At 31.0% G+C, this 12663-nt stretch overlaps 1 protein-coding gene across 1 annotated transcript; it reads right to left on the reverse strand.

Moving 5' to 3' along the window:
• Window positions 1-1699: 1699 nt before the first annotated feature.
• Window positions 1700-3689, reverse strand: LOC145957760 (uncharacterized). The gene is made up of 2 exons (XM_083074165.1): window positions 3009-3689; window positions 1700-2925 (listed from the first exon to the last, which is right to left on the reverse strand). Exon 2 carries the CDS (start codon window positions 2731-2733, stop codon window positions 1972-1974), a length of 762 nt encoding a protein of 253 aa, XP_082930291.1. The 5' UTR covers window positions 2734-2925; window positions 3009-3689; the 3' UTR covers window positions 1700-1971.
• Window positions 3690-12663: the final 8974 nt, after the last annotated feature.

Consider the following 12663-nt stretch of genomic DNA (forward strand, 5'->3'; position numbering starts at 1 on the left):
TGTAATGGACGAGATCCATCGGGGTATATGTGGTATGCACTAAGGAGCTCGGTCCATGGCTGCTAGGGTGATCCGAGCTGGCTACTACTGGTCAACTATGAGATCAGATTGTAAAGCATATGTACAAAAGTGCGAAGCTTGTCAGAAATTTGGCAACCTACACCAGTTACCTGCAACAGCCTTACACTCCAAGCAATCAGCATGGCCTTTTGCGTGGTGGGGCATGGACATACTCGGTCCTTTCCCAGTCGCCAAAGGTCAATTGAAAATTTTAATTGTGGGGATTGATTACTTCACAAAGTGGATTGAAGCTGAGCCTTTAGCGCGAATTACAGCGACTAATGTGCAGCGTTTTACGTGGAAGAAAATCATTTGCAGGTATGGCATACCTCAAGCAGTCACCACAGACAATGGCAAGCAATTTGTAGACAAAAATTTTGAGCAATTCCTGATGCAACTCGGCATCAAACACAAATTCACCTCAATAGAACACCCACAAACAAATGGCCAAGCCGAGGCAGCAAATAAAGTGATTCTCTGTGAACTTAAGAAGAGGCTAGGGTCTTCCAAAGGAGAATAGGTTGAAGAGTTACCTAGTGTCCTGTGGGCATACAATTGCACACCACAGACCACCACTCAAGAGACTCCCTATAAGTTGACCTATGGTTCAGATGCAATGATACCTGTTGAAGTTGGTGAGCCAAGTCACAGAAGATTAATGTTTACTGAGCCCCAGAACGGAGAACAACTGAGCTTGGACAGAGATCTACTAGACGAAAAAAGGGAACACGCCAGGGTGCAAGAAGAAGCATGTAAAGTTCGAGCATCACGGAGGTACAACTCCAAGCTCAAACCGAGATATTTCCATGAAGGAGATCTCGTTTGGAGAGCCACATGCGATGCTAGGAAAGATGCATCAGCAGGAAAATTTGCAGCCAATTGGAAAGGTCCTTTTCGCATCTTAGAATGCCTACAAAATGGAGCGTATACATTGGCAGAACTTAGTGGCAAAGTTCTCCCTAGAACTTGGAATGCCACTCATCTGAAATCTTATTTCAGTTAAACGCATGTAAACCCAGGTGTTGTACTCTTTTTCCTACTTTAGTCTTTTTTCCCAACAAAAAAAAAGGGTTTTGGCTGAAGAGGTTTTAATGAGGCACACCTGAGGTCAGCAAGAGAGATGTAATGCACACATAACTTCATACTCAATATTACAAGTTCTCTCTTCTTGCAATTTGATTTCTTCTGTTTTACATAAATTTAATTTTTCCCTTGTTCCTTAATCTGATTCTTCCTTCTTGGCCAAATCTGAGCCAATGTTAAGAAATTCGCCCAAGTCTAAGCCGATATTCAATTTGACTTGAAACATGGCCAAGTCTGAGCCAATGTTAATAAACCCGTTCAACTTTGGGCCGATGTTAATTTTAAGTTAAAACTTGGCCAAATCTGAGCCAATGTTAAGAAACTCGTCCATGTCTGAGTCGATGTTATCTCTGATTCAAAACTCGGTCTAATTTTAATCACTTTTAATAACATCGTCCAAATCTGAGTCGATGTTAATTCTGGTCTGAATAATTTAGCCAAGTTTGAGCAATAATTTAGCCAAGTTTGAGCAATAATTTAGCCAAGTTTGAGCCATAATTTAACCCAGTTTGAACAAAATTTATTCTTCATTCATAACACTACTGCTACCAATTTCAACTCAATTACATTCGCTACCAATTTCGAGTCAATTACATTCGCGGCATAACACAGCCAAGTTAGAGCCGATTTCATCCTATTACGGTAAGCTAGTTCCGTTCGAATATCTATATGCTAACTTTAAGCATAGCACCATAGTTAATTAAGCACTTTATCAAAACATTCGAAATATTATAAAGACTGTCAAAAGTTTAGCCTATGAAGGCAATAGCAAATACAAAATACAACTCCTAGGTACAAACCATATTATTGCTCAGTAAACAAATATAATTATTCATTGTTCTCTTCACTGCTCATATCATTAGTGATGTCATCTTCATTAACCAGTTTTCCCTTAAAAACATCTTTTTCGATGTGAACTTCTGTCAAGTCAATGCTTGGGGCAATACATTTCACTTGTCGTAAGGCTTTCAAAAATCCCTTCTTGTGCTCTACAACCACTTGGTATTCGGCAGCCTCTATCTCTTTTTTCAACTTCTTATTCTCATTCTCTATTTCTCCGATCTTCCTCACGTTCGTAGCAATAACTTCTTGGCAGGCTTTATTTTTCTTGTACAGCTCTATCATCTCACCCTTCAAACTTTGAATATTTCCCTCATGCTCCTTTGTTTTCCCTTCCAACATCTTCACATTCTCTGCTTGAGCTTCTTTTTCTTTTTCCAACAAATTCACCTTCTTCAAAAGGTCATCCACTTTAGCCGCATATGATTTGTTTGATCTCACGGAAATCTCAAATGCATTTGAATTTTCCTCTAATTTTTTCTTTAAAGTGCCAACCTCGGCATTTAATGACCCAACCTGGGCATTCTCAGTCTTCAGTTTGGACACCAGTGCAGCATTTTTATCCCACTTTCTTTTCCAATGATCTACCACAGCAATAGATCTCTGCAGAAACACATGCATGGAGTCTAAACCTTGCACAGGTCCAACCTTCTCGATTAACGCCTTATCGGCGATGTAAGCTGGATCCTCCTTATAAAACGCTTCTGCCTTCAACTCGGCATTCCAAAGGGAAGTCACGTCGGGTGACATGCTTACGTGATCTAACCTTGACAGGGGATGCTCCGTATCATATCTTTGATGCAATGATCTCGGACGGTTGTGTGACCCAGATTGAGACGGTCTCCCCTGTGTCACCGGCGAGTTAAAGCCGAGTTGAGCAATAGATGCCTCCAAATTCGACACCAAATGTTTCGAAGATTTAGGAACTTGTGTATTCGCCGGCTTTAAAAACAAATTTACAAATCAGAGCAGTCACAGTAAGGAACATAATTACATAATAATGCAAGTAATGATAAGAAATATACCTTTTCTTTTTCCAGATTAATCACGGGATTTCCCTCCGGGATAGGATTTTCCTTTTCCAGATCAATAACAAGATTTTCCCCCACATGTTTTTGGCTTGTATCACTCCTCGGTTTGGGAGTCTCTTTCACAACTTCTTTCCCCGGCTTATTCGAAATAACAGCATGGTCAGAAGCTTTGTGTCCCTTACTGTGAGCACTTTCATCATCTATCTTCTATTTCTTAACTTTCTGTTTCGGGACCGCAACATCAGGAATTTCTTCCACATTGAATTTCCCCTTCAACTCCCGTCATCTACTTCTTCCCATGATATCTGCATTACATCAGCCACCACAATATTATATCGACATTAATTGTAGCAATATCTACTCATTATTAGTATTATAACTATCACTTACGTTCTAGATCCTCTTGAGGATTCTTTGATCCAACAAGCCCTAGAACCGACTTGTTTTCTAAAGACCGAGGTAGCTGTTGCAATTTTTCTATATCCTCCAACTCGGCTGGACTCAGTTCTAACCCTTTCGAGCCGGAAAATTTAGTAGGCTGAGATTGCCAATAAAAGGGGAATCTCGGTTCTCCATCCAAGAAAAACACACAATCTAAATTCGGATCACGACACACAGACCGAATTTTGACAAACTCTTCTTTAAAACTTTTATATGATTGTGCAAATATCTGGAATATTCCCCCCCCCCCCCCTCTTGAACTTCCACTTAACGAAACCCAACCAAAAGGAGGCTCCCCTAATTTTATCTGATAAAAGTGCATAAATCTTCCCAAACTTACTTCCATTCCTAATATTGAACACAGAATTTGAAACGCTCGCAGAAAACCCCAACTATTGGGGTGCAGCTGACTTGGTGCTATATTCACTTTTTTCAGGAACTCACATTTGAACGGCGTAAATGGCATCAAAACACCTAAATCCTTAAAGACACATTTATACATGTATATCCCAGGCGATACCCTTGACCCTTCAAAATACACACGCTCTTCAACAGAGCAGGGCTCTATTATGATTCGCTCTAGCATGGGAGGCAAGCAAAATTTTAGATGATGTTGCAACACACTCACACCGATTAAATCCCCAAATCTGCTACTATATTGCCCCACATCACCCCTCACCCACTCATACCTAGATGTTGCGATTTTAGGATGTGAATCTTTACGATTATTTCCTCCTCTCTTTCGTACTTTTGCTTCCTCCGCCTCCGTCACTTTACTTTTTCCTTTGCCACCTTTCATCTTCCCCTTGTTCATCAATCTAACCCTATAAGCTAAGCGCAGAAGGTGGAAGGACTTTAAAATGAACAGCGAGGTTAAATCAATACCTGGAAATACAAATACTCCACCAACGATGACGCTCCTTTCCTACTTCCACGCTTCACCTTTTCACGACTCTCTGAACAACTACGAATATCTTCAACTATGCCCAGTTACCCTTTAAATGCTCGCCTTTGCATCCCTTCAAAACTCAAACGTCCTCTTTATTTTTCACGCATCCCAACGCGCTTGTCATTTCGCGTTTAACGCCTCTTAATGAAACATTATTACTACTTCCACGCGTATGCTGAAGCGACATGACCCCTTAAATGACCAGCTGTCATTACTCAACCACTGTGACTCCTCATGTCACCTCCTCTGTGCCTTTCTTTGTTGGGACGTGACACCTCCTTTTTTGATCTCAGATGTTACATTCATTTTTAACCTCTTTCACTCTTACATCACTCAGACTTGGGGGGCTTATGTACCACCCCCGACGTAGGACCGAGCTCACACCGAGATCATGGTGTAATATACCGATTACATACATATATGTATACTGATGCAAACCTCGAGGTCAATAAGACCGACACCTCACCATATAAGCAACATCAAATATATATAACATGTGACGATAAAGACTAACTAAACTGTAGTTAACTCACCTCGGATAACCACTATAGCAGTTATATCGAAAAACCGCACAACCCAAGTAAAGGATAAGTATGAGAATAGACAATGAAATGGTAACTAACTTGATCGTCGGAGTCCTTTTTGCAGGTACATCCAAGACGCTCGAGCAAGGAAACCAGAGAGAAGGAACTCAACCTAACCTATTGATCGATCTCACACAACCTCGGCTGAATCCAACCAGGAAGACGACTTATCCGAGTTAGGGATCCGACCTGATTCGTGTAAGTACAGCAACATTTCAACTTATCAATACAATTATACAATTTTATTGACGTCACTGCACAAAAGATCATCATCTCAACTTTTCAACACAACATATGAATCAACACATCAACTCACAACTTAACAACACAACAACTTAAATAACACTACAACATGGCAACACAGCAACACAATGTGTCATTATATATTTCAACTAAAAGACCTATTACGATACAAGTGAAAAGTTTAAGTGATTTGATCCTAACAAACCATCTTATTAACACGATCTTTTTGTGCTTGTTAAATCAATAGCAAATTTGGATATGAATCCACAATGTTACATGGTTTTTCGAATTTCATTACTTAGACTAAGAAAGTCCAATATCCCTATCAGGAGTAAAACAAATTGAGTATGAATCTACCATGGTCTTAACATGCATAATTAAGCCTATATGAAATTAGTCCGTTGATTACCCTCTGAATACTACTCACCTTTCCAATACACAGTTAGGAATTTTTTGCATTTGACCTTGTACCTTACTCGATTGGTCGCTTCTAAACCAATATGGATTGACCGAGCCCCGATACGGTATCAACTAAGGATTTAGAGGAGATTCAACACTCCACTTCAAGAGACAACTATACTCAAGAAGAATTTTTCAACAATTGGGCTTTTAAAGCACTAAACATATGTCCACATAATGAGATATTTCAACTTTTAAAAACATCTCTCATCTAATCCTAAGTCCGTAATATAGTACAACTACATGCATCATGCATTTACCACTACAAAAAAAAACATTTATTACCGACGGACTTTTTCCCACAGATAAATATCCGTCTGAAAAATAACATTACCGACGGATTTTTCCGACGGATGTGTCCGTCTAAAAAATAATTGATTCTGACGGATATTACCCACATATTTTTTCCGTCTGAAATTTCAGATGGATATCACCCACGTGTTTTTTCCGTGGGAAAATTATGATATTTTAGACAGATATTATCTGTCTAAAACATTGTTCATAAAAAAATGGGAAAAAAAATCACCGGTAACTTAAAAAAAATTAATGATAAAAGCTTAACAAATTAAATTCTTAAATACTTAACTAATTTTCTCATGCTAATTAATTTACCATACCAACTATTATATATATATAATTTATAATTAAATGATAGTATAAAATAATAATTTACTATCAATATATTTTAATATTATATAGTTAATTTTATTTAAATTGAGAAATATATAATTAGTGAAATGATATATTGATGCATGATAGTCTAAAATTAAAAGATAGTTTCTTAACATTTATAATAATTTTACCAATTTTGAATTATATTATTTTTAATAAAATAAGATTATTGTTTAATACAATTTTAAAATTATTTTTTAAAAATATTATCAACAATACCCACGAAATTACCGACGTTATTATCGACAGATGTATTTGTGGGTAATTATTTTTTATTAATAATTTATTTTAAAAATAATAAAATTAATTTATAAGTATTTATAATAAATAAAAATTAAATTTGATAATTACTCATGGATAAATTCGTGGGTAATTATTTTTTATTAATAATTTATTTTAAAAATAATAAATTTAATTTATAAGTAATTATGATAAATAAAAATTAAATTAGATACGGAATTACTTATGGATGTATCCGTGAGTAATTTTTTTTATTAATAATTTATGTTAAAATAATAAAAATAATTTATAAGTAATTATGATAAATAAAAATTAAATTAGATAATTATCCATGGATGTATCCATGGGTAATTATTTTTTATTAATAATTTATGTTAAAAATAATAAAATTAATTTCTAAGTAATAATGATAAATAAAAACTAAATTAGATAAAAAAAATTTTAAAATTTATAAAAGGTTTATAGTTAAAGAAAAGTCTCTAAAACCCTATGGTACAAGAAAGACATTTGTGTTTTATATATAGAAGTTAATTATTCTTTGATTAGTTTCTAATTTTCACTTAATATATATTTATACAAATTTTAAATATAATTTATTGATTTAACTATAATATTTATTTATATATATAATTTATTATAAATTTTAATTATAATAAATAAAAATGTCACTTTTGAAATATACAAACTAAAATATTAATATTTTTTAATTTAGATAAAAATTATAGTATTATATTATATTGTAACTTGTAAAATATACTGGAATGAGAGGAATCCAAAAATTGTACAAGTATAAAATTATATAGTTGAAGATGACATAAATGAATTAATTTGTACTATTTATACCAATGAGATGCATCTACTCTTTGGTAGCTTATTCCTTAAGAACTTTACAGTTAAGCGTGCTTGACATGAGGTAATTTAGGGATGAGTGACATTTTGAAAAGTTTTCCAGAAAAATGTGCAAGTGACGACAAGGCACGTTGAAAAGTCTTGTGTTAATTTGTGAGGTTTGTGGGGTCAATCTTTGATCCTAAAAGCATACGAATATCTCATATAGGGTTACCCATGGAGAGCTCTAATTGGTGAAGGGTTCTGACCAACGAGGAGTTGTGTGAAGTGTCATGAAGTGGAGCTACTGAAAGGTTAGATATGAGAGATGGTTGCACTAAATAAGGATGTTATTTAATATAATTTTGAAATTATTTTTTAAAAATATTATCAACAATACCCACGGATAAAATTTGTGGGTAATTCCGTCGGAAAGTTACCCACGGATTATAATTCGTCGGTAAATGTTTCAGACGAGAAATTTTCCGACGGTCAATTCTTGGAGTTTTAAAATATTAAAACAACAAATCATATACTTATTTAATTAATAAAATTAAATAAATAATCATAAAACTCACAATGTTACAAGTTTTATTAAAAATTAGTATTAAATTATTATGAGTAAAATTTATTAAATAAAATTTAAAACTTTACAAATTTATTTTTAATATATTTTATTTAACAATAAAATAAATATGAAAAATATAATATAGACTTTATTACTGATATTTCTTAACATTATATATTTCCTTGTTTCCTTGGTTTGTGCGTAATGTGCCTTTTCATATATCACCTATATGGATTTATTCCATGCAACCTAATCAAATTCAATGCTTAACGTTATAACTAGGGAGGACAAAAGTAGGGAGGACAAAAATACTTATGGGTAAAATCCGCTATGGATAATAAATAGATAGATTAATTGGGTACCTGTGAATAATGGGGACAAATAAATTTTTACCTGTTTATAAACGGGGCGGGGGTAGGTATGATGATATTCATGCTTGCGGGTACCATTTAATAATATTTCTTAAATTATCCTTGTACAACATAACCCTAAAACTACACTCTCTCATCTTATTTTCTTTCCATAACCGCAGAACCTACACATTAGTTATCACAATAAGATTTATGTATTTTAAGTTGTTTACTTTCGTTTGGAATTATAAGATTGAATTATTGTAACTTTCTGATATGAGATTTTCACTTGTGAGATTGATGTATTTTAAGTTATTGATTATCTTGCATTTTTATTATTATTTCAACCAAATTAACATTAAATATAAGTTCAAAATTAATATTAAATTTTTATTTTTAATATTTCAATGACATTAAATATAAAAACTTAAATATTTCTAATATAATTTTTTTAATTTCTTAAAAAATTTATAAATATCCATGGATATTCATGGATATCCGTGGGTATTCAAGAAATTTATGGATACCCGCTTAATAAATACCCGCACGGATATGAGGTGGTATGGGTCAATTTTCTCCCGCTGCATTCAACAATGAAAAAATATAAAAAGATATCATACACAATACCATATACAAAACTAAAAACAAAATAAAAAATAAGTGTACGATGACCATTATTTTATTAATCAAAATAACAATAACAAAATTCAAATCTAAAACTTTATATTACCACAATTTCTATCACCAGACCAATCTTAATAATTCTGAACAGTGATTTTCATCTAGATCAATCAACCTTACTATTTCCATGAACTTAAAATATAGGTTGAAAAAATCATGATTTGATTAATATATATTAATTTCTATATATTCGATTCGACCATTATCTCTTATAAAAATTAAATAAATATAAATTTTATATTATAAAAAAATCTATTATATCATTAACTATGACTATCAGTAGACTGAAATGAACAATTTCTTTGGTGTTTGAAGACCAACATGAAAATGTTTACCGAACTTATATATTAGGATATATAGGGCTTATAATGAAAGTTTATTTCTCATTAATCATACATAAAAAAATTATTAATCTAAACTTGATAAATTAAAATTAATATGAAATATATACATTTCAAAACATATTAAAATATAATAATTTTATAATCTTCTCATTAATATTCTTCGATTTTAATAAAATTTGATATACATATTTAAAATAATATAAAATGTAATTCAAGAATTGGATAAAAAAATTATTATTTTATATAAAATTATTGAATAATATAATAGTTGTAATAATTATATGTTAATTTAAATTAATATAATAAAATATCAAATAATTTTTAAATTTTGTAAAAATGTAGAAACATAATATATTAACAAGTTAAAAATAAATCGTCATGTAGTAACTTTTGATTTCATGTTAATTATTAAATTATAAATGTATCATTGTTTTGTTTTGAAATAGAAGCCATGACTCATAAAAAAAACATTAAAATTGGATATGAAATAGATAATAAAAGTATTAAGTTAACATAAATATTAAATTCAAAAGTATCCTAACTAAAAAATACAAGTAAATTTGAGGGTAAATGAGAAAAAAAATTACGACATATGTAACAAATCATTCCTAAAAATAATATATATATCAAATTAATAAATAAATTAAACTTACATTTAAAACTGAAATAAAGATTCAAATGATAAATAAAACATAAAATAAACTTTGAGAGAATTTTTTTCTTCTTCAAATAAAGTAAATAAGAATGATATGTTACATTTTTTTGTAAAATATGAAGTCTTTTTTTTTTTCTTTTCAATATATGGAATAGTAAATAATTTTTGTTTTTGTTGGTTGGCCATAAGTTTTTGTAGCCAGTGGAACCCTGAACTGAACCTAAATATGGAGCTTTAAGGCTTAATTCATTGGTACCTATTTTCACTTTTAGTCTTTTATCAACAAGCAACCTAGCCTTTCGTCGTAACAATATTGAATAAGACCCTGAGCTCACCCAAGGAACAAACACCGGTGGGATAGAAAGCGAGTGAAAAAATGTCCTATTTTAGTTCTAAGAAAGTGGTTTTTTTATATGCCAAGTCTAACACTATATGTTCCTTTTTTGGAAGTTGTGGTTTTCTGGAAATTCTCAGCGTTTAAAATTTTAATGTAAGGTTATGATTACATCACATCCTAAGACACTAAGCTAATGTCCAATGTATCCTCTCTGGCTACCCAATCTAACGGTGAAATTCGGATGAATCCAATGAAGAAGAGTTTGGTGGAGAAAGAGAAATTCAAGTCAACATCGTACGAAATCAGCAAAATCAATTTCTTTAGTGTGTTTTTAAAGTAAATGAATATATAATAATAATAATAATAATAATAATAATAATAATAATAATCTTTCTTATGATTTAATTATATATATATATATATATATATATATATATATATTAACACTCCATATTAATAGACACTTAAAAACAATAAAAAGAAAGAATAAAGTGTAAACATGATAATTATTAATATAATGTTTATATATTTCTAAATACAATACTCAACAAATATTAGTAGGTATGAGAACAAACTGTATCTCAAGTTTGTATTTAATATACTCTTTTCTTTGTTCCCTCCAACTATTTCCCCCGACTCTTCTTGACCAAGTAAGTTGATAACTTTGCTTGACTTATATTTTACATGATTGAAATCTAAGCAATACTAAATATAATGAAGAAGTAAAAATAAATGTTGCCTTTTCGCAATGTTTTATGGGTACAGAATCAGAAATGGATGCTCTGATCGAGAAGGACACCCCAACCCAGTTTCTGACTTGCTGTTACATTCTCAGAGGAATCCGAGTACTTGTCTCGTATCTTATATATACTTCCAAATAAATTAAATAAGATACATACATTATTTTAAATATTTTATTTAACAAAATTCTTAATTTAAACACTTTGCAGTTTGCATAGCTTTGGATCCCTCTCTCGCGTGTACCAAATCATAAAAGTTACCCTCCAAAAACATGTTACATTTTCCCCTTTTCTTTTTCTTTTCTGGTGCATCCCATGGGACAAATTCCTTGTAAAGAAAAAGGAAGTGGAATGGAATCCGAGAGCTATTGAAAGAAACATTAAAAAATAATTTAATGCATCATTAGAAGTATTAAGTTATAGTTTATCAAAATATTATGATTTACATACATTACTTATATATAAAATAACTTATAATAGAATTACTCATGGGATATTATTCACCCTGACTAACTATTTCTACCACTGAAAAAAGTTTTCAAAAAATATATTTTTTAAATACTATTTGAGATTAGTCATGCAGCTGATTCATATAAAAAAAATACACTTAATTAAGTATTTTCACTCTAAATAATTAAAATTTGGAATCAAATTCGATTCTTTTTTTATATTTTATTAGAGATATCTAATTTCACTAAACATTTTTTATAAAAAAAATTAATAATTAGTGCTGGTGGTCTAGTAAGAGATTTTATCCTATTCTATATTTATTGATAAAAAAAAAAAGGGTTATGCAGTAGAATACATTTTTTTTTATCTGTTGAAGAATGTTAGCGTTATTTAATTAATAATAAACTTTGCTAAAGAATTTTATAATTTATAAAGGTAAAGAATGAAAAAAAAATATAAATTATATAATAGACTTTACCTCAAATTCTAGCTCAGCATAAGACCATTTTAAAACGTTCTATTGATAATTAATATTATCTTTTATTTTAATTATAAGTAACATAAGAGAAACTATTAATATCAAGAAAAATAATTAATATAATTATTTTAATTAATTCTATCATAAATTTAAATTTTATTTTAAGTAATTTTATTTTAAGTGATTGTTATATGTAATGTTGATTATATATATAATAGAATTAACAATAAATGATAAGTATAAAATATTTTTAATTAACCTTAAATAGTTTTAAAATTAATAAATATTACTCATAACTAGAATAAAAAAACAATTTATTGCTTATAATTTTATATATATATATATATATATATATATATATATATATATATATATATAAGTTGTATTGCGATATGGATTGAATTAGAATTTTGATAAATTACTAATAATTTACTTACGATAAGTTCCTTCAATAATTTTGTTTAAAGCACAAACTAGTCAATAGATACGCTGTCCTATATGTGTGGGGTGTAACACCCGAGCAACCCGCATGTGGATATTGTCCGCTTTGACCGCAGCCCTCACGGTTTTGTTTCTGGCAATGGCAGGCATGCCACCCCAAAACGCGTCCACACAAGGAAGGTATCCACA

Source organism: Cajanus cajan, chromosome 5 (genome assembly GCF_000230855.2).
Source record: "Cajanus cajan strain Asha chromosome 5, NIPB_CcT2T_4, whole genome shotgun sequence".
NCBI classification, from domain to species: domain Eukaryota; kingdom Viridiplantae; phylum Streptophyta; class Magnoliopsida; order Fabales; family Fabaceae; genus Cajanus; species Cajanus cajan.

Coding starts and splice junctions, on each gene's coding strand:
- LOC145957760 (XM_083074165.1), bottom strand. CDS start 2,733: ATGTCACCCGACGTGACTTCCCTTTGGAATGCCGAGTTGAAGGCAGAA.